Source organism: Colias philodice, chromosome 25 (genome assembly GCF_061535455.1).
Source record: "Colias philodice isolate Cphi_HAF_F1 chromosome 25, ilColPhil1 Martin Lab GWU primary, whole genome shotgun sequence".
NCBI lineage: Eukaryota > Metazoa > Arthropoda > Insecta > Lepidoptera > Pieridae > Colias > Colias philodice.
In genome coordinates this window covers 2,015,533-2,039,875 of record NC_143110.1, presented here as the reverse complement: position 1 = coordinate 2,039,875, position 24,343 = coordinate 2,015,533, and the positions used below count along the sequence as shown (strand labels likewise).

Below are 24,343 nucleotides of genomic sequence, written 5' to 3'. Positions count from 1 at the left end.
CACCGATTTGTACTGACTTATGCGGGGTACTCACATACTGCGGGCAGGGGCAATATTGAGAATCTGCACCCTTGATGGTGATATCACCATCAAGGGTGCAGATTACATATGTATTATATAGGCAAGTAGGGGCAATTTAGAGAAGACCGCCGTGCAACCGAGATTGTTCCAATATTGCCCCTGTGGCAGGAACGTGAGTAGCCGGCTTTAGTATAGTTGCAAAATAACTTCTATTATGTCATTTCAAATTAACATTTTATAAAGTATCATATTCCATCAGAGGCTCAATGAAGTATTCATTAATATTAAATAGGCAATGAAATTAATACTGTAATATAATATTTATAGTTTATTCATGCTTAATGGATGCCATAATACTGTAGTTTTTATTATGCCATATAATTATCTCATAATATGAAATAAAGAGTTAATACTTCAATATCTTTCTGTTTATTTTCTGTAAAAGTCCTCTTTATTTCTCTAAAGACTGCTTACATAATATCTTACAACACTACTTACACTACGTTTATCGATAAAACCACAGACTAATAATAATATATACTACGTATACAAATAAAACTATCATACACACGAATATGTACATTAAAACAAAGTGTTAATCTTCCTATTCCTATGACAGTTATTTAAACTACGATTAAACTTAAATTTATACCCGTTTTCATCGGTATACATTTCGGTGACTTCGTTTTCACCGCGGTAATCGGTATATGTGTCACTGTACCTTTCATTGTCACTGTTATCGATTCTGCTTCTTTGTCCAATGTCTTTAAAACAGTCGCATTGGGCTCGTCTCTGTCCGTCACTGTTGGATCGCCTTGCGTAAGTGCCCTGTCTGTACCCGTAGTCCTTACCTAACTGTCAATCTCTGACGTCAGTTGTCAGTGTGAACCTTGCAGACTCGCTGATGGAATCATCACGAACTTTGAGCCGTCGGTTTCCATTCATGTGTTCGATGAAGGAGGTGTTGTTTGTGTTCCTGATGTCTCTGTGTATGTTGTGGTTGGATGGGGAGAGGTGTGTGAGTCTGTAGCTGGCGCAAGAGTCGTTACGTCGAACGATTGTTCTGGTGGTGCCGGCGCGGGAGCTGCCTATTGGAGCGAAGGAGGTTCCATTCTGTTCAGGTGGCGCTCCAAAACAGCAACACAGGCATTTGAAATAGGACCGGTGGAATTCCCGCCTGAACTTGCCTGTAACAAAAAGGAATAGTTACATTTGGATCTTTTTACCAACAAAAGAGAACTCAAAGGTGTAGGTGACGCACACAGTTTAGATTTGGAAGAAATTAAAGTGCGAATAAAATGTGAAGTCGAAATAAAGATCGGGGATTAACGTGGTTTGGGGATCATGCGGATAAATAAAAATGACACAAATACGTGTAACAAAAATATTAAATGCATGCGGTTCCCGATGAAAATAATATTTAAAGTATTCAAACCAATGGCGAGTAGATACACTAACCTGAAAACCCTGGGAAACCTGCAAGCAAAATATTTCTGTGACGTATTTTAGAGCGAAAGAACAGAAGTACAGATAAGATAGAAATAGAAGAGTAAATAAAATTGATGATGTTAAACGGAGAAAAGATGTAATGTCTTAGAAATTAGATTCTAGATGATTAAATTGTTGCTTATATAAATATATTGTTTGGATTACGAATAACATTCATTCATTAAAACGACTCAAATTTTGTTAATAGATTAAAGGATATTATTACATCTCCCTTATAAATTGAAATTAAAATCCAACAGAGCGAGCAACCCCATGACATCTGCTGTCATTTTTCTCGGCCTAGCCACGTCTACACTGCTGCTTCGCGCAGCAATTGCTTTAGCAGGCTGCTCGCTCTGTGTAGACCTGCCTAATGACGTAATACATAAAGCTTTAAACGTCTCAGACTAAGTTAGAGAGCTAAACATAGTTTAGGTGATAGGAAAATCACTTTAACCTACACAGGACTTCATAAAAACTACATTCGTATAAAAACGTTTCTGCTAATATTCTTTTATATTATAATAGTCATAGTCTTATAAAATGCGCGTTAATTATACAGTGTGTTCTGTAACTTTACTGCAAGATAATTAGCAAAAATACCCTTCAAATATCACAGTGTCGCGAACAGTGAAAATAAATAGTTAATCAGACCGCTTGTACTTTTCTTTCCTTTGTAGTTTGTAGCTTTGTGAAGACGTCTTTGTAAATAGTCTATTGTTCTTATTTTGTTAATATAGCTTCAGATTACGTTCTTAAGATAAGGGTACATTAGCGGGATGAAAGTTTCATGAAGTGTTTAGAGATCGGATTGTGTGTTCTTGTTGAGATACAATGTTAGGTTAGGTTGCGGTTTACCTTATTATGTAGGGCAGTGTTTTTATAAGCTAAATAAACTTCATAAATACTTAAAAAAATATTGTGAGACGATATAATATTTGTCTTTTCTTTAAAATGTTTACATAAACATTAATATTTTGAGCAAAAATTGTATGCTTGTATGCGAATTTCCATGATTTTTTGGTTTATATTTTGGTTTAAATTTTTATTTCAGAGGATACGTGCATAAGAAATAGATTCATTATTTTTTGAAAAAAAAAAAAAAAAAACAAGGACACAAATGGCGAAATCATGGTTATTGTCGGACGAGACTAAGAGCTTATTTAAATAATAATATGGATAATATAATACTTTGATATATATCTAAACTTTGATACTGTCCCATTATCCAATCGGGTAACAAAGAGAAAATAATATCCTTTATAGAAAATTTCTTCAATAGTGCCTTTTAAGGAGTATGCTGGACGTCAAACAATTTTATAATGAGCAAGCAATATGGAACTGATATTTGCAGTTAGATAAAATATATAATAATGTCACTGTATTATATTATATTTTCAATATTAAAATATCACTATATAGTATATACCTAGTGTAAAAGAAAGTTGCTTCCCGATGTCTGTCCCTGCTTATGTTTAGATCTTTAAAACTACGCTTCCGATTTTGATGCGGTTTTTTTTAATAGATAGCTTAAAATGTGTTTAATTTTAGACAAAGCGGGCGAAGCCGCGGGAGGAAAGCTAGTGTATAATATTGTCTCGTTAGCGTGGTAATAATATAGATAAAAATCTTTTGCCCTTAAGTGGATTTGGTGCTAACAATTTTAAAAATATTGTATGAACAATAATAATATAATATAGTGTTTGTTCAAAATATTTAATATACTTACAACAGCCACGTTTTGCTGTGAAAAGTTGTTCTCAGTCAATGCAAAAACCAACTAAATATTTTATATCTATAGTAACTGATAGACAGCTGTCACGGAAAGTGTTTTTCTGCATTACTCTTAGAGCGTATACGCACTATGCGGGTAGCCGCATTGCGGGTAGCCGTCCGGCTGACCGCAAGCACAATTATGTACGTAATATTCATTTCTATGCGCACTGCGATGCGGCTACCGCAGACCGCACAGTGCGTATACGCTCTTATAACTTAGGGGTATGAATAATAGATTTTGTATGATGTTTACTCCTACCCGATATGCATACAAAATTTCATGCGAATCGGTCCAGCCGTTTTGGAGGAGTTTAACTACAATCACCGCGACACGAGTCTTTTGCTGCGATGCTTTTGTTTCAGTGCTTTATTTAGAAGTCGAAAAAAGTGTTGTTTAGAAAAGTTTATTTTTATACATACATTATTATTTTTTTATCGCAAGCAATATTTTATTAATAATGTTATATCTCGTATACAGAGCCCTATTAAAGCTCTCTAATATCCCGTATAAAAAAAACCTAAAAAACAAATTAGAGTCACTATTAATAGGAAAAACCCATAAAACGCGTTCTTAAAAGCTTTTTAATTACTAAAGAACCAACATTACCGGCCTTCGGCCCACACAAGGCAAGCATAGAATTTTAAATTCATTTCGCCTACGATCTAACCTTTATGCAAGTTTGTCCCCTTGTGGGGTAAATGCACATCTGTTTTTCTAATCGAATTTTTCTGAGTGAAACTTTTTAAACTCGTTGGGAGTATAAAGGTCGTGTCATGGCAATACCGTCACGTCATGGAGTAAGGCGACGATTTTGGTATCTTTGAATCATGCCAAAGAAGTTTCACTTCTGACACGTTTGCTTGGCATACACGCTATTTTTTGCAATTGCATCTGTTTTACTTATTAACAAGCTTATTATTCTTCAATGCAGCTATATCGGAACGATTCCTCTTTATGTTTTCTTTACGTGTAAGAATTCAATGTTATATCGGATCGTTTCTTTTTTCTTTATGTAAGTACAAGAATGTATCTGCGAGAAATGAACGATTTATTTATATATTTCAATTTAAATGTTGTTTAAATATCGACTCATTCGTTCAAAATATTAAGTACCTGTATGAATGAAAGAATAACGTGAGAACTGAGGTAAAATACGAAGATAAAATATGAATAGTTATGATTATGAGAAAAACAATACAAGACACTAAATTATTATTTTAATAATTATTATTGAAGTGAAACTTCTTTATCGGGGTTGAAAAAAAAATAGTGTAACATTTTTTCGTTACGCGTGACATTTTTCCGTTACGAGCCATCTTTTTCTTATCCCTACCACGGGTGATTCGACGTATTTCTATAAAGTTGCATATAGTAAATTATTTTTTGAAAAATAAGGTGATAAAGAAGTTTCACTTCTTACGTGTGTACACTTGTACACGCACACATTTTTTGTCACTATACGAAGAGAGAGAGAGCTTTCTATTTTAGAGATTACAATTTTCCAATTTATTTCAGGAATAGTTTCCAAAAATTTCTCATCAACTGCATACAATATAATCAAAGAGACAATATATTTTCTTTTATCATTGAAATTAGAGATTCTCGTTTTTAACCGACTTCAAAAAAAAGGAGGAGGTTATCAATTCGGCCGGTATGTTTTTTTTTTTTTGATGTATGTACACCGATTACTCCGAGGTTTCTGAACCGATTTACGTGATTCTTTTTTTGTTCGATGCGGGATGGTGTTGAATTGGTCCCATAAAAATTTTATTCGGATAGGCCCACTAGTTTTTATTTTATGAGCATTTTTGTCTGTATATTTGTAAATGTTGCAAATGCAAGTTTGAAGTCGGTTGTTTTTAACGCAGTTATCACTTGTATGTTTATGTTAAATATTATTCTGCATTATAAGCAACAGACATACGGAATTTACATATATTTCAATAGTGGTAATTTGTTACGCAAATGCAAAAGCTTATTAATTTACATAATTATCATAATATGTTTAAAAGGTTTCCAATTAATTGTTGAAATGTATACAAGCATGTTGTATTTAGAAGTTGTCGGCGTACCATCCGTTTAATGTTTATTAATTATGAAAACTTAAAGTATTTGATTGTAGGTTTGTATGTAATGTTTTAACTTCAAAACTACTGAAACTGAAGTAAAGTGTAAGTAGTTTTTGATTAAATGAAACATTCTATGGAATTGTTAATTATGACGATTTTATGGTTATGAATAGGTAATTAAGTCAGAACTTTTTTGACAATTTATGAGAGTTCAAAAATGCATACAAACCTTTATATACAACAAGATAAGTCCTTGACCTATTCCATTACTGTCCATGATATTGGAAAATGGACCCTATAACTATTAGTTAGATCACAGATTCGTGTGTTAGACTTACCACTCATGAAGTTGTATATGAGTGGGTTGACCGCTGAGTTGGCGTAGCACATGACATGTGAGATCAACGAAATACATGTCATTATGTCGCTTTGCTGCACGTCGTATGCCACCCTGGGGAAGAGAAATTGAACATTATTCACTTTACTATAAGGTGCTTAATTGTATGGCGTATGAGTGAGTGTTTTTTGTTGCATATTATTCGGTTCCAAACTGACTAATGGAAATTAAAAGTTATTCGTTATGGCATAAAGTATATAATTGATTGACATATAAGTTGGTGCTTATGTCAAAGCACGTTGAAGTCAGCATGAGAAAAAGAAATTATTAATTAATTAAGAAATGAGTTGGTTAATGGATAAACTATATAAATTATAGGCGTATGAGTGAGTTTTTAATGTCTCTGAGTTGTTTGTTTATACGCCGTATGGTTCACTCAGAAATATAAAATGAATTATCTATGGTAATCATCTACACTAATATTATAAAGAGGAAAACTTTGTTTGTTTGATTGTAATGAATAGGCTCATAAACTACTGGACCGATTTCAAAAATTCTTTCAAAGCTACATAATCCACGAGTAGTATAGGATAGGTTTTATCCCGGAAATTCTACGGGAACGGGAACTATGCGAGTTTTTCTTTGAAACCGCGGGCGGAGCCGCCGGCGGAAAGCTAGTTAGTCATATGGTTGAGAAACAAACTCATATGAGTGACTTTTGTGTGAGGTAAACTTTTTTAAAAGAATATCATAAATTGGTTCCAAAACGGAGACTTAAGAGCTTATTTATTTTGCAATTTTGCAGTAAAATGGTACAAACTAAACAAAAGTTTTAATATTTATTGAATTTATTGTGTATTTTGGTGCTATAAGTTTAACAAGAACAGTTTAAACTCTCGTTATAAACTAGTATCGTGATTTTTAAAACAAACTTTTCCATATTGTTAAGAACTACAATAGTTCTTTCCTAAAGTGATATTCGTTATCCGGATATGCGATAAATCCATAAGTTTATCCTAAAAAATTATCACAGAGCGGAATAATATGAATTTTTCTTTGGCTGCAACGATTTAACTTTAAAACAAAGTTCAACATTTTACCATTAGTTATAGAAATTTAACCGAGAAGGTATTATAGGCTATTTTTATGCTGACTAAATAAGTAAATAAATATTCAGGACAATTTTCACACACGGCACAATCTGATCCCATACTAAGCTTTCGCTTGTGATATGGAGGATGGATGGCTGATAAACATACATATATATAATTTTTTAATAAATCTTAATACAATAAATCTCGTGTCACAATGTTTGTCCTCAATGGACTCCTAAACCACTTAACCGATTATAATAAAATTCGCACACCATGTGCAGTTCGATCCAACTTGAGAGATAGGATAGTTTAAACATGTAGATACCACGGGCGAAGCCGGTACACTAGTACACTAGTACTTATATAGATAATTAACGCCCAGACACAGAGCAAACATCTATGTTCATCAGACAAATATGTATTTGTTTGCCCCACAAATATTTGGGAATCGAACCCACGACCTCTGGCTTGGAAGGCAGGGCCACTATCAACCAAGCCAACCAGTCAGTCCAATCAATCGTAACTAAGCTTAGTTTTCAGCGCCTTTAATAGCCTTTTAAAAGGTGTTGTTAAATTGAATTTATGTATTCATTTTAATCAACTTTGTTTAAAATAAATCAACATATGATGAAGGCTGCAATATTTTCCTACATTTCAGTAAAAAGTTATGCCGTGTTTAAATAAAAGTATCATAGTAATGAGTGATAAATGCACAATTAAAGTGTAACTCATTCAAAAACGATAACACCCCAGAAATTCTACCATAAAAGTACGCAGTGCTTGCTCTTAATTGAAATTTTCAATTGTCAAAGCCAGTCGGCACGTGGCGAAACATAATGAGTGTTATTTCAACCCAGACGCTCGTTCTAGTGTTTTGTGCTCGAAAACTTTGAAAAATAGCAATTACTTACTCTGGATAACGATATGTATTTATAGTTTTGCAAGCACTTTCCTGTGAAAGCCTGTTTTTTATAGTGTTGATATTGGAGTGTAGCACAATTAAAGAACACGCTTTAGTTCAATGTAGTTATAATACCTACTATAACAGCCTCATCTATTCGGTAGGTGAACAAAGTTTGAATTAAACCTGTACAAAAATGTGGAACAAAATTTGAATTTAATATGTGTGCAGAGTTTGAAATAAATCTGTCTGTTTATTTCAAAATCGAGTCTATAGGATTCAGTTACATCATACAAACACACAGGCGAAGTTAATAAAAGTGTTATTATATTAGAAATTACTCTGCATAACGATACGTATTCATAGAAGTTTGCAAGCACTTTGTCCCCTGCAAACCTGGTTTTTATAGCTTGAAATGGGAGTGTAGCTAATAGCTTCATAGCTTTTCATACAATGAACGTATGAGTATGGCATTGTTAGGATAGAATTCTCTTAGGAATAATACATACGCTGGGATCAAGTTAGCAGTTGATTTCGCTTTTGAATAATAATTAGTACTTTTTTTTTTCAGTGAATAATTTTTTCAAATCCGGTTGTGGTTCCTGACATTAACGCATTCAAACAAACAAATCAATCAGCTTTATTATATTAGTATAGATTTGAATGCGTTAAAACTCAATATTAAACTCTAACTCAAACATTTATTTATTCAATTAGACTTCTTATAAAAGCACTTTTGTATGGTCATAACATTTTTTAACAATTGCTAGGTACCGACTCGGCAAGCAGTATCTATGGAGAAGAACCGACAAGAAACTTTAAATTAAAAATAGTTTTGGAATATATACGGCATTTGATGCTGATATTAGAAATAGATTTCAAGAATTAACTGGGCTGGGTTCAACTTCCTCAGACTATAAGTAGGTCATGAGATAGCATTGTCTTCATTAGAAATGCACGTCTATTGAATGAAGTTTTGGTATTTAATTATCAGTTTCTATTATCTTTTATTTGCAATTAATAATTAGTGGTTTCTGAGAATGATGGGGTTAATTAACGTGTTTTCTATAATTATATTTTTGATTATTAGTATAATATACTACTTATTTGTCATAAAAAATCAAGAAATTTATTTAGGTCATCTTATATAGCAATTTTTCTGTTTTTCGGATTTAATTTATTTTTCTATGTACTAATAAATTCAATAACTCAATAATTATTATTATAATCGATATTCGATATATAATACAAGAAATGAAGAATTATACAGATCGATAGTGTACCATAAATTAGTTTTTCGTCTGTAGCTTCGCCACATAACTTAAAACTAAAACCTCTCTCGAGAAACATATCATAAATCGAGAACAGACTATCGCGGAGGACTTTATGTACATAAAAATAATTATTATTACTATTAAAACTTACCTCAAAACAGACAGCAGATGCACAGGGAAATAACAGACAGCGAACATGACGACCACGGCCACTAACATCTTGGCAGCTTTGCGGCGCGAGCGCAGCTGACCCTCCGTGGACGCGTTGGTGTGGATTGAGGGTGTGGTGCGTCGGTTGGCGGCTAACCCTGGTGAAGAAATGGAGTAAGTAAGTGGCTGCTAACTGAGGTTAGTCAACGTGGTATATAGGGTATGTAGGCTGCTTCATTTGGTAATTCAACAGGTAAGTAAATAGAGGTCTATTTTTGACTGCGAATTGTGGTAAGTAGAAGTATTAGGGTAAAGCATTTGGCTGTTAGCCGTGGTAAGTCAGGGTGGTGAATTACGGTAAGTAATGCGGTGCTAACCCTGGTAAACCAAGGATATAGGTTAAGTTAACTTAGTAAGCCATCATGTTAGTCAATACAGCGTTATTTATTGGCTACAAACCGTGGCCATGGTTAGTGAAAGTTTTAGAGTAATTGACTATCAACCGTGGTAAGTCAAGTCATAATATAATTCTTAGTTGGATTACATAGTATACGGAAATCTTTCTTAACAGTAAGGTGGTGTGTAGAACGTCAGTTAACTGATCATTAGTCAGTAAAACTGTTTTAGACTTAACTGATCGATCCAGTCAACACTTTTGCGTGATTTTTCAACAAACATACACGAATATATTTTAAAGTATAAACTAATAGCTAATACTGTAATGTAATTGCATATCTAAAATTAGAGTCAGTTGCAACACATTATTGCAAAATAAATATTAAATTCGTACATGTTATCATTAATGTCATTACTGCTTTTGTATAATTTCAGGCGTCAAATTGGGTATTAAAATTAGGCAAACAAATGAAGCGATATAATACGTAACTAACTGCAAATATGTATTTCCCATGTTCCAATTAATTTGTTCATAAATTGTGTTTATTTTTCATAATTAAGACAATATTTTAATTTAATTATTCTTCTACTTAAAGCTCGTAGGGTTTTGTGAATATTTAATCTTGAAACAATATTTTGATTGTCGTTTTAAATAGCAGCGACAGTCTAGTTTATATTTTTAATGGGATTTGGCTTAATGAGACTTTTGGATAAAATATTAATTTTATTAAAATCCATACTAATATTATAAATGCGATAGTAATTCTGTCTGTCTGTCTGTTACTCAATCACGCCTAAACTACTGAACCAATTTGCATGAAATTTGGTATGGAGATATTTTGATACCTGAGAAAGGACATAGGCTACCTTTTATTGCGAAATATGTACCACGGGCGAAGCCGGGGCGGACCACTAGTATGTTATATTTTTATGAAATAGCCTTTCATTTTTATATTTATAAAATAACCCTGACAAATACTGCTAATATTGTATAGTGGTAGTAATTTTATGTCATGTGAATAAATAAATAAATAATACAAATTGACTATTGATTTTTTGAACCTTTGTTTCTGATTCTTCTTGCATTTAATCTTATTAAACATTAAATTCTTTAAACAAAACATACAACAATTTCTACACTGCCAAAGTATTAAGACACGCATTATACCAGAGATCCCGAACCTTTTAGGGTCTGCGGTTTCGTATAAAAGCTTTCATATCTATCAGGAAATGGTCCCTTCAGGGAATAAGTGATTTATTAAGGAAAGCCATCATAGCAAGTCCAGAGAGTATTGAGTTGTAATTTATGTACGTGTAAGATGCATTATGGAATCAGAAGGTAAAGTGAAGTCCCATGTCCCCAAGTGGGGTAAGGGGCAGATGCATTATACATCTGTTTCACTGATCGATTTTCTTTTGGGACAAGTAGGTGATCAGCCTTCTGTGTCCTGCCAGACCTAGACATTTTTTTTTATTCATCTCCACCGGGAATGGAACCCAGGACCCCTCGGTGCTACGCTCACGCGTCAACCACTGTACCAAGGAGGCGGCCGATTATAATCAATAGGTACATTATCAATACAATACATTAATTATTACCTATAAATCTGATAAACTCTACATATAGTACTTTTAAATTATAATGTATCTTGTAGCAATCGCGAAGGCTATATCAATACTTCGACAAAGTTTTTAACGGACCAACTTGTTACTGGGAAATTCAAACAAATTGAACGAAGAGATTTTTTATTTTAGTTATCAGAATAGGATCAGTTTCTCTTCAAATGGGTTGTTTTTAATAGTTCTGTGAACGATGGAGTATATTTATTTTATAAGTTGTTTGTAGTTCCGTGGTTTCTCTATTGGATATTACTGTTTTTGTATTTTTATGCTAATATGAACAATCAGTGAATAACGAAATATAATTTTATAATAGTTTGATGAATGAATGAAAAAAAAATACTTTCTAACATGTAGTTAAGTGTATAAATACAAAATTTGTTGATAAACTCCACGAATTTAGAATTTAGATGTAAAAACAGAAACATGTTTTTTTATACACGAGGTCTATCGCAATTTGCGTAAATCTTTTTATTACGCTATGTTTTTGTAACCTATTTATTTTAAGAGACGGCCTTTTTAGTATAGTGGCTTGTGGCTGAAGGCTTCTAAAAAGTTGGTAATACACGACGAACGAACAATAAACATATTTTTCAAATTCACTCGTATAACCGAATTCAATCCGAATCTAAAATTCTAGCAAAAAGCAAAATGCAAATTTTTATGGATGTGCTGCATGCACAAGCTGCATGCTCAAGTTGCATGTACCATATTATAATATTATAAGACCTGTTGGTCTTAGCGAGATATTATACCTAGGCATATATATATTATACAGGGTGTAATCGTTAAGTGTGCACAGGCGATTATTCCGTAAGTATTGCAGATACCAAAAAACTTTAAACTGATATCGAAAGCCCTATACCTAATGAGTAAAATGACAATAATAACTTTTTAAAAATAAAACGGGAAATATCCAAAAATTTTACATCAAACACTGAAGTTATATCCTCTGCCGTTCACAACATGCCGTTCGTGTGATAAAACTCGAGTATAAATAATTGATGTGATTATATTTCTGACTGGGCGGAGCCAGGGCGAGTAGCTAGTTCATCATAATTGATAAAGCATGATATAAACAGTCCTACGCCGACTTATGTTGATTAAAAAAAGTTTTATTTCATCTTGCTAGATTAGGCTTTCCTTACGTAAAATTAATCATTGAAACATATTTGAAATCTGTCACTGTCTCGTGTCTCGCTCGAGGTAAATTAAATTCTTTTCCGGAGATAAAAAATGAGATACAGGCTTTTCTCGGTTAATAAAAAAGTTAACATGAACAAAAATAAATGGACGAACTACGGACTTGAGAGTTATTAATGTTTTTAGAACAAAAGTAGGTATTATTTTCGGCTTTGAGTTTTTAGAACTTTATTTTGGATTATTTTAGGCTTCGAAAGTGTATTTATAGAACTTTAACGTTTATCTTATTGTTATTAATAGAAAAAGTTTCACTTATAACTTTTATTTTAAGATAAAAGATTGTTTATCTATAAAACTGAAATTTTACAACTACAAATTATTAACTACTTATTATTTGCATAGTATAATCAAGTAACAAATATTTTTATAACAAATGAATAGGGTCCGCACCGTCGCGTCGTCGCGGAAGAATTCTAACAAATACCCGCGGCCCCATCATTAAAGCGGCTCGACGGAACACAGTGGGGATTTAGTCGGTAAGAATCCGAAATAACCCACGGCTCCTTCCCCGGGGGCCGTGGGTATCTTTGGAAGATTTCCCCACTATAAAAAAAAGGGTCCGCACCGATAAAGCAGCTTTGCGCTGCAATTGCTGCACTAAGCAGCTCGGTCAGTGTGGACGTGGCTTGGCTGAGGAATACTACAGCACACGACATATTATCTCTCTGTGAACCCGCCTGTATAATATTTATTTTTAAATTCCAAAGTTCCAGAACAATTATAATCTAGACGTATTTTCACAGAAAATCTTAATAATCGTTATTTCCAAATCTTCAGTTCTACAGAAGACAATTTTATATTATACATATTTTATCATACTATTAACCCGTCTTTTCACTTTACTGCGACATGGGCCCGGGGAGACTGAGCCTCCTCTTTCCATAGAATATACTTACAATTATTCTGACCTGGGCAGAGTTTATGCGACTCCGTGTGTCCCGGGATGTTGTCTGATCGCCAGAGGACCCTCACGATCTGGCAGTAGGCTATCATCATCAGCAAGAGGGGGAATCTGTTGAAAATATAAAAGATTTTTAATTACAGTCATTTCTTAGTTTATGAACGCTATTGTAATAATGTGTATCGATTACTTCATACTATTTATAATTCACAAAATAGTGAATCAAATAAATAAACTTATCTCTATTAATTTTATGTTATTTTTATTGTTAACTGTTTTGAAAAGGTTTTTTGCATAAAAAAACGAGACCGAATTCATTACATTTCAATATTTAAATAAAATAAAATAAATAAAACATTTATTGATAACAAACGAAAAAAGAAAAAGATGTACAAGCCACACAGAAACAGAAAAAAAGTAATAAGAAAACATGGTATAAAAACTTAAAGCTAACACAAAATAATTACACAATTAAAAACTTACAACCTAAAAATAAAAAACAAGTACTGTGCGGCAACGTCTGTTATCAAAAGGGGCTTCTCAGTATAAAGCTGCAGTGACTTTTGAGTCAACTGGCAGCACTGATTTTCAGAAACCCCTGTTGACAGTCGGAGTTACAGCCTGTGTGATGTGTGTGCGTGTGTGTGTGTATGTGTGGGTGTGTGTGGGTGGGTCGGTGCGTAGATATATAAATAAAATAAACGTAAACATATAAATAAGTACGAACTATATATGATTCAATACGACAAGAAATTAAAAATAGATATACATCAACTATAAAATACTTACTATACTTACAATATTATCAGAGATGAAATATGGTGACAGACACTACAACGGGTACTAAGGCTGATTCGTAGAATTTAGGATGTATTTTCGATACTTGAAACGAAAGCTACTGACTGATGTTAATTTAGACAGAGGCGGAGGGAGATCGTTCCAGCACTTTGTGGCCCGGTAAGTGAATCCACCTCTAAAGGCTGCGGTGCGATGCTTCGGAACTGAAAGTTTTACGCTGGCAAATCTTGTTCTATAGTTGATAGCACTACGTTGACCCAACCATGCCAGCTTGTTGTACAGATACAGTGGTATTTTTTTATGAATTATTCCAAACAACAAAGTGGCAAAGTGTAGTTTCCTACGTCCGTCCATATTCAAGATATTGGCATCTCTCAGATAAGGACTGACATGGCTTCTGGGCGGAATATACCAGCAAAACCGCGCGCAGGCATTCTGCACTCTCTGTATAGCAATCTTAGTTCGAGCTAGCAGTCTGGGTCCATATACAGTGTCAGAAAAATTAAATTTTGATAAGACAAGGGCATCGCACAGACGGATACGCAACTTTAGGTCTAGATATTTTCTTATCCTGTATAATACTTTTAATCTATAAAAAGAGTTAGAAATAACATTATTTATGTGTTTTTCGAATCTAAGATTCTCGTCAAATACTACTCCCAAGTTACGTGTTTCGCGTACGCGTTCTATTATACTATTATTCACAGCTACTTGGGGGTTAAAGCGCTCAGATATTTCTAGAACCTTAGGACTGCCTATGATCATAAACTTTGTCTTTGACAGATTCAGGACCAATGAATTGCTCGTAGACCATGCGAATACTCGACTTAAATCCGAATTCAAAAGATTAATTGCATTTTGTGTTTCCCTGGGATGATAAGATATATACAGTTGTACGTCATCGGCATACATTTGATACTTGCAATGTTTGATGCATGACACAATGTCGGCACTATAAAGAATGAACAATAGTGGGCCCAGTATCGAGCCTTGCGGAACACCTCTTAAAATATTGCTGCATACAGACAAATGCTTACTACCGTCATCTTCCGAAATCGACACCGTTTGCGTTCTGCTACAAAGATAACTACTGAACCATTTCACAGCATTTGTACTTAGGCCGTAATATGATAATTTAGAAAGTAATAAATCAGTCTGGATTGTATCAAATGCGCGTGAATAGTCGAGCAGCAGCAGTCCTGTAGCCATACCTTCATCTTGTGCTTTCAAAATATTGTCTACTACGTCAATTAAAGCCGTGGAAGTGCTTCTATGCTTTCGGAAGCCAGATTGTTCATCAGGTAAAATGTTATTGGACTCCAAAAAATCCATGAGTTGTTTATGCACTATTTTTTCTACGACTTTAGACATGCACGTTAGTATGCTTATGGGGCGAAGATCTTTAAATTCCTCCGGGTTATCTTTCTTGGGAATTGGAATTACCAAAGCATGACGCCACAGTTCCGGGAAAGTATTAGTACTAAAGGAGGTGTTAATGATCTGTGTTAGCACGGGAAGTGTTTTGGTTAGAGTAAGGAGGAGCATGTCTAGTGAGATCCCATCTATGCCGACTGCAGATTTAGACAAAAAAAAGTAGCAGAGTTTGTTGAGCAACCATTTTCAATGAACCCACCTTCTTTGCACTAGAAATACGATTTTAGTGTGAAGACCTTTTTAAATTTTTAACAATATAATTTTATGAAAGTTAATATACATAGTTAATAAACAACCTGATTTTACCCGTATTGCCGTGAAAACTAGTACGTGATGGCAAAACAGTGTCAAAGGTAACTTTGAAATTCAAATACAAACTTTGCTCGCTTGGAAAACTAATAATGTTATGAATTTAATTAATATGAGACTATAGTTGCTTTTAGAATATTTTGCATACCATATTACTTATATTTTTTTATTATCTACGTGATAATGCAAAACGTAGCCATTCGAATATTTCTATAATCTATTAGATTTCCACCCTGTTTTCAAAGAAATCCCGAATAGTTCCCGTTCCGTGGGTTTAACGGAATAAATGCTATCCTATGTGTTAATCCAAGTTACCCTTTATATGTGTGCTAAATTTCATTGTAATCGGTTCAGTAGTATTTGCGTGAAAGAGTAACAAACACACATACATACACATACATCCATCGTCACAAACTTTCGCATTTATAATATTATAGTAATTAGGATAATCAAATACTTATCAACACAAATAAAATACAAAATTCTTGCCGGTTCTTCTGGACATCCATCGTCACAAACTTTCGCATTTATAATATTAATTTTATTCTTTAATCTATATACATCAAAGTTGGTTCAGTATTTTTTGTCTCAAAATATAGCAACTAACATTAATTTTAAATCTATTCCAGATATAATAATAATATTATAAATACTGTCTGTGAAATATGTCCGTCTGTATTTATCTTTCTTATAATATACTATAGATTATAATATTTTGCCTAAGAACAAACAAAACAGAAAATAATAATATTTATGAAGAAAAGGGATGAATATTATTTTCACGGTATTCAAAATATTGGCTTCGTAATACAATATGAGATATTCCGGGAAATCTTTACTTAGGCCCGATTCCATAAAAAGTCTTCAAACAATATGAATTATTTTTATAGGCGAAAGAAAAAATAAATATGAACAATAAACATAGGGCTTTTAATAAATCTATATTATGTTTTCGTGTTTATACATTCTAATATAAGTATGGAAACAAATTACAGATATTTAAGTGGCAAGAACGAAAAAAAACCCCAACCAACCAATACCTTTTTCGAAAATGACATAACAGCCAACTCATATAATAATAATAGTTTAAAAAAACTAAAAAACACGCTTTTAGGTCGGTTTTCTATAAAAAGCAAAAGTATTTTTATTTTTTTTTTACTATTATGTATTTATTTTATCAAATTAGTGTATTGTCATCGGTCCTCAATAAATCTACAAAGTTTGAACGAAATCTGGCCGTTTAAAGTGGGTCAAAATCGCGCCCAAAGAAGTCGGTTACAAACATAAAGGTGAAGCTAATATAAAGCGTGTAAAAAAGGAAAAGCGCCTTTATTTTATGATATCCCACTTCAGGTCGCTCTCGTTTGAATCACACTTCCTAAAACCAAATCATATAATGACATTATAACCAACACACGTGTAAAGGAAAAGCGCCTTTATGATGTGCCACTTAAGGTTGCTCTCGTTCGACGGACATTTCTTAATCACATTCCTTAATTAGATCAAAAAGGCCATAACAGCCAACTCACGTGTAAAGGAAAAGCGCCTTTATGATGTGCCATTTAAGGTCGCTCTCGTTGGACCACGTAGACGTGCATTGCATGAAGTATTGCGTGTGCGCGTTGAAACGTAGCTCCATGCGGCTTTGGACTTGAAGCACGACGAATTCTGGGACATCTGGTATAAGAAATTATTTATTAAAAAACAGGCCAAGTGCAAGTTGGATTCCCGCACCGAATAAATGTATTTTTTATGTTGTAACTTTAAATTGATACTCTTAGAAAATTTTCCTTTATCGGTGCTATATGAAGTTGCTTTTTACCAAATTTTAAGATTCGGTATTCACGGGAAGTACCCTGAATTATTTGATTCCCTTGCGAATGTCGAAATTTGCGAAATTGCAGCATAAACAGCTGTATCTTTTGATTGCGTTGGCTTATAACCCTGATTTTTCACAAGAGACCGTAGATTTGCGTATTCAATATAAATTTCAGCTTGATACGTCTACGTGTTTTTTAAATAGATAAGGAATTAATTTTTTTTTAACTAAAGTGTAGAGCTCGAGCAGTTAACGGCTGAGCGACGTACACGGACTGTTCGAGCGGTCGGTCATTGACTGCTCGAGCTGTCCCTACCAAGCAGTTGACGGCTTGAAGCAGTCACGACTGCTCGAGCAGTCCGTGTACGGCAGTGAATGAATGTCTATAGTTCACCGCGCGGTCGCGGCTTCAAGCCGTCGGTCTCAACTGCTTGAAGCGATCCGTATACGGCTGCCCTTAGGAGCATGTAGTTTTTTTATTTATTTTTTTTTTACAAAGGATAGCCAACAATATTGTTAAGACGTGTAGAGCCAAGCTAACTTTGACGTCTAACTCATGTGGAGTGAAATCCGATAACTATTTCAGAGTGCAAGCCTTTCAGTCACGTCTTACTAACATTTTACATGAAAATATTTTGGATGGATATCTTTAGCAATATCGGTTTCCCGTCCCTTAGGATTATAAGAATAATGTGGGAAGTGCACTTGTATTTCAGCATACTTAGGAATCTATATATACTTATATGTATTATAAAGCTGAAGAGTTTGTTTGTTTGAACGCGCTAATCTCAGGAACTACTGGCCTGATTTGAAAAATTCTTTCGGTCTTAGATAGACCATTTATCGAGGAAGGCTATATGCTACATATCATTACGCTAAGACCAACAGGAGCGGAGCCACGGGGGTGAAACCGCGACGCGCAGCTTGTAAAATATATACAAAGACAACTCTACCGAGATTTGTCAAAAGACAGTGAATTTTAAAACTTGAAAGAGAACATTTAAAGGAGTCTATAAATCTAATAAAACAGTTGATGCAATAAAATAATATTCAAATCAAAAGATCTAACTTGTGATTGATTGAAATTCGTGGTTCTTGTATTGTGATTGAATATTGATATGAACCTGATTGATAAATCGGTAACGTTTTATAGACTAAAAGTATTTCTTTCAGAGGTATAAATTATTAAACTGAAGTGTTGTTTGTTATACTTTGATAGTTTTGACTAGTGAATAATCTTTTAGACTTTTTTTTTTAAACTGGACTAGTTTTATTGGAATAAAGCACAGAATAAAGATACTTTAAGGTTTTTACAAAATATAAGTTTTAACAATAAGTACTATGTACTATTATTCTACTATAACAATATTTGAATAGCCATAATATCATTAATTATTGCCATAAATATTCATATTAGCGCTCCGGGAGCGGCACGTTGAAATGTAGCTATTTAGTCCGAATTTACTTCGTCTCTTTTTCGCTCAATTTTTATCATAGAATATGCTTTGACGTCGAATCGTATGTGCGTTTCGTGTGCCATTTTTAAAGATCGAATGTAGGGTCGGTAACCTAAAACCAGGCAAAGCAGCTGTTCTCTAAACAGCCCCTGCTATCTAATTGACTACACACATCACAATTAAGGAGCCAATAATTAAGGATGGAATTCCAATATTGCCCGCGCTGCAGGTAGGTGAGTAGATTGTGTATCTACACCTATTTACTTGTAATATCATTGGTATTTATTACTTTTTCGATAACAGAAAAAAGTGAAGTCCCATGTCCCCTGGTGGGGTACGGGGCAGATGCATTATACATCTGATTTACTGATCGATTTTCTTCAGGGACAAGTAGGTGATCAACCCTCTGTGTCCTGCAAGACCGAGCATTTTGTTTTCTTCATCTCCACCGGGAATTGAACCCAGGACTCCACGTTGCTACGCTCGTCAACCACTGTGCCAAGGAGGCGGTATCAACAAAGGTATGTTTATCTCAATTTGTATACCAGGAACACACAATGTAATAAACAAACATATTGCATTACTACATATAAAATATCTCGTATCGTTTATTGAATTTACTTTGCGTGGGTTCGATAATTCGATTATTTGTTTGATTCAATTTAACATCGGATTTGTGGAGCTTTTCTGTGGAAAAAACATTACAATATATTATATGGTAGGAGTTCTGTCAAAATAAATACGTGAGTGAAGTATATGTCGTTAAAATAATGTTTATTTATTATGGAAGTTGATTTCAGAATATAACAAAGGATTTTGCTTTTATTTAGAACTAGCGGTCCGCCCCGGCTTCGCCCGTGGTACATGTTTACGTTTTCTCTACATAAGAACCATCCTCGTACTTCAAGGAATATAATAAAAAAAGAATTATCGAAATCGGTTCAGCCGTTCTCGAGTTATGCGCTTACCAACACATTTTGCGATTCATTTTTATATATAAGAAGATAAGGGCTGATTTTTCAATCCTTGGTTAAAACTTATCCATCGATTAACGTATTAAACTACCATTCCAAAAATGTATTCTAATTGTCCGTTTACGACAGTTTACAGGTGACATTTTAAAATGTTCGTGTAATACTTTATTGGACGGATAAATTTAAACAAAGGATTGAAAAATCGCCTCTAAATTGAAGTGAGGATTTGATAAATAGTGTGTTTAATTAACTGTAATTATAATGAATTTAAATGAAGTTAAATGGTTCAATATACGATATCTTTTCATCAGGCTTACAGTTTTACAAACGATCAAACATACAGATAAATATTATCCATTTTGAACAATCCTTTTTTGAAAAATCTTTTATGAAATATCAAGTATATTACAAAAAGATATCCTAGACTTCAAAAAATTACAAAGCTGAAAATGAAAATGTAATAATATCTTTGAAATTCATTTCTATAATAAGTCTATGAAATATTATTTATTTCACACTAAGATTACGTCAACAAAATGTTAAGAGCGCATATTCTATTTAACGCAAGTCAAAAACTCCGCGATCTATTACGATAGATCGCGGCTTGCGCTATCCTTACTATGAACAGCATAGGTCCGCAGGAGAGCGCCGAGCAACATGTCCTCTCTCTGGAAAGGCTCGCTGCCGACTGATTTTAATCGGGTCGCGCGCAGTGTTTTATAGTACTTTAAAAAAATTTGTAGAAAAATAATAGAGGTACCTTAGTTGATTTTTTAAATTTTATCTTATAAGTAAGACATTCTTTTATTGCAATATGTATAAATTATATTCAATAAAGTCAAATATCTTGGTGAAAATAATCATTTTGTCGACTATAATTTCTAAAAAAATTCACATTGTTCGGATTTTAATTTCGTAAGTTAGGAGTCCAAAATAAAAAAATCTTTTAACTAACTATTTTAATAAGGATTTTTGCAGTTAGTTAAAAACAATTGTGTGTTAGATCTGTCAGCAATTTCAGATATTTTTAGCTTCGAAATTGACACTAAAAGTGAAATCAAGTAATCATCGGCTCAGTTATCTTGATGGTATTCAGAAATACTGTATTAATTGAAAAAAACTCTTAACTAACTACATAGACAATAAAATTTCCTAAAATTATTAGTAATTCATATGTTTGTAAGATAAGTGGTTGATGGACAATCTGGTTTGAAAAATCACATATTTGAGCCAAACAGCGCACGGACCGCGTAAACCCTCTTAAACATCAACAAGTGTCAGTTAGAGCTTTTTAAATGTCATTTCTACATATTTTCTAAGTTCGTCTAGAATATAAGTTGAGCACTAAAAGCTGTCAACTTAGGCAACTCTACATTAATAAAAGTCTAGCGTAGTGAAATAAAAATTATTTAGTTGCTAAAAGACACGCACATGATATTTTTTAAATCTATACAATAACTTATAATGTGTTTAGTAGATATTATAAAGAGAAAATATTTGCTTGTTTGTACTGTTTTAGATTCAAAAACACTGGACCGTTTTATGAAAATTCTAACCTATAGGTAGGTAACATATTTTTTGATCAACCGGAGCAAAAAGCAACTAATAGCAATACAAGCCAAACAGCATGATTGAAATTGTTTTGACGTGACAACGTCTTATAATTCGATAGAGCCGGCTGCACGCACGAAAAAAACATGACTCATGCGGCGTTACCTCGCTCTGAGGCGTTCCATGTAAGGCTTGATGTGCAAACGAGAGTGCGGAACGAGCGACAAAGAAGCACAATCGGACGTTGTCACGTTCAACTATCGTCAGTAAACCGACTTTATAGACAACCAATTTTTTTTTACACAAATTGTAATAAAAGTTCAACAAGTCATAAGAATTTGTAAAGTTTTGAGTTTAAATTCAAGTTCGTGACATTCAAACAGACAAATAAGATTATTAAACATCAATCTCAGTTATTTGACTCAAACCGTAATAAAGTGAATTTTGGCGCGAAGTTTCACAAATAAACAGCCATCAAAACTTTATTGAAATAGGTAGAGTGGTTTCATTATTTTTTCGATTGACTATTAATTGAAGTTTGTACTGCAGATGTTTTCTCGCTTATTCAGTATTCAATAAAAAATGTATTCTCGATATTTATTGAGAAATTCTTTGTAATGTTCTAAAAATGTAAAATTGCTGATCGATGAGTTTCAACTTAATTGACTTAGCTGTTTCAGAGTGTTATTACAGCAAAGAAGCAGCTAATGATAATATAAATTACATACCTATATAAATAACTTTATGAATTGACAATTTATCTGTTTAAATCAGACGATATATTTTAAATATTCAAGGTGTTATCTGGGGGCACGGTAGTGCCCCCGCCAAGACGAGCCAAGCGAAAGCGAAGCGCACGGGCACTACCTACCTTTTCTCGAAGCGCTTCGACGTTTTTTTGAACCCTCATAACTTGGGTTTGGATTATGCTAGATCAACAAAATTTTCGGGATATATTGTCAATAGTGGACTTATTGAACATATTAAGTTTTAATTACATTAGCTTTTATACTTCAGATTTTATTTATATCTAAAAAACGCTAATTTCGTCACTGACTCACTGATGATCATCAAAATTCTTAAGGTATTTCCTAATGTCCTAGAAAGCTGAAATTTTGTATGTAAGCTAGTATTAGCACACAAACAACAAAAAAATTATAAAACTTGTTACTTTCATCCCCCAACCCCTTAAACTAGGGGATGGGAGTTTGAATGAGACCTGTAATTTTAAATTAAATTTTGATTACGCTAGAGGTCTAATCTAATAATCTAAAACTTGGTTGGTTCCCCTTGGTAATATATAGGGGAACTATATATTTTTAATATATATGTATAGGTACTCCTTGTTAAAAAAAAAAAATTAAAAATTTAATCGACATATATTGAGACATACTTCAGATCAGATCATATAAATATGAATGAATAGAAGTGTTGCGAACGTCTCCTGCCTCTGACGTCCACTCAGTAGCTAAAAATAAAAAAAAAATTGTCCTTGACAGCGAGCGCGTCGATTGTCGATTGTCTTGCTACTGATTTAAAAGTGAACATGGATTGTGAAATAGTTTCACTTGAAGTAAATCTTGGACCTTGCCATCATCATGTGTCAGCGAACAGCGAACAGCGAACAGCGAACAGCGAACAGCGAACAGCGAACAGCGAACAGCGAACAGCGAACAGCGAACAGCGAACAGCGAACAGCGAACAGCGACAGCGACAGCGAACAGCGAACAGCGAACAGCGAACAGCGAACAGCGAACAGCGAACAGCGAACAGCGAACAGCGAACTGCGAACAGCGAACAGCGAACAGCGAAAAGCGACAGCGACAGCGAACAGTGAACAGCGAACAGCGAACAGCGAACAGCGAACAGCAAACTGCGAACAGCGAACAGCGAACAGCGAACAGCGAACAGCGAACAGCGAACAGCGAACAGCGAACAGCGAACAGCGAACAGCGAACAGCGAACAGCGAACAGCGAACAGCGAACAGCGAACTGCGAACAGCGAACAGCGAACAGCGAACAGCGAAAAGCGACAGCGACAGCGAACAGTGAACAGCGAACAGCGAACAGCGAACAGCGAACAGCGAACAGCGAACTGCGAACTGCGAACAGCGAACAGCGAACAGCGAACAGCGAACAGCGAACAGCGAACAGCGAACAGCGAACAGCGAACAGCGAACAGCGAACAGCGAACAGCGAACAGCGAACAGCGAACAGCGAACAGCGAACAGCGAACAGCGAACAGCGAACAGCGAACAGCGAACAGCGAACAGCGAACAGCGAACAGCGAACAGCGAACAGCGAACAGCGAACAGCGAACAGCGAACAGCGAACAGCGAACAGCGAACAGCGAACAGCGAACAGCGAACAGCGAACAGCGAACAGCGAACAGCGAACAGCGAACAGCGAACAGCGAACAGCGAACAGCGAACAGCGAACAGCGAACAGCGAACAGCGAACAGCGAACAGCGAACAACGAACAACGAACAACGAACAACGAACAACGAACAATGTGAATGTGAATGTGAATGTGAATGTGAATGTGAATGTGAATGTGAATGTGAATGTGAATGTGAATGTGAATGTGAATGTGAATGTGAATGTGAATGTGAACATACACAAACACAAACACAAACACGAACACAAAAACGAACAGCGAACAGCGAACAGCGAACAGCGACCAGCGAACAGCGAACAGCGAACAGCTAACAGCGAACAGCGAACAGCGAACAGCGAACAGCGAACAGCGAACAGCGAACAGCGAACAGCG

At 34.5% G+C, this 24,343-nt stretch overlaps 1 protein-coding gene across 2 annotated transcripts in view; it reads right to left on the bottom strand.

Annotated features, from left to right (window-relative positions):
- Window positions 1-508: 508 nt before the first annotated feature.
- The window catches only part of LOC149477202 (orexin/Hypocretin receptor type 1-like), a 111,527-nt gene continuing 87,692 nt past the window's right edge, over window positions 509-24,343 (bottom strand). Inside the window, exons 4-8 of one of the 2 annotated variants that reach the window (XM_089710582.1) lie at window positions 17,302-17,449; window positions 13,227-13,342; window positions 9,113-9,269; window positions 5,694-5,806; window positions 509-1,208 (exon numbers count right to left, since the gene is read on the bottom strand). In XM_089710582.1, coding sequence (XP_089566708.1) covers window positions 880-1,208; window positions 5,694-5,806; window positions 9,113-9,269; window positions 13,227-13,342; window positions 17,302-17,449 — 863 coding nt within the window. In that variant the 3' untranslated portion in view covers window positions 509-879. The remainder of the gene's footprint in view (window positions 1,209-5,693; window positions 5,807-9,112; window positions 9,270-13,226; window positions 13,343-17,301; window positions 17,450-24,343) is intronic. The other variant, XM_089710583.1, reaches the window with a different exon arrangement.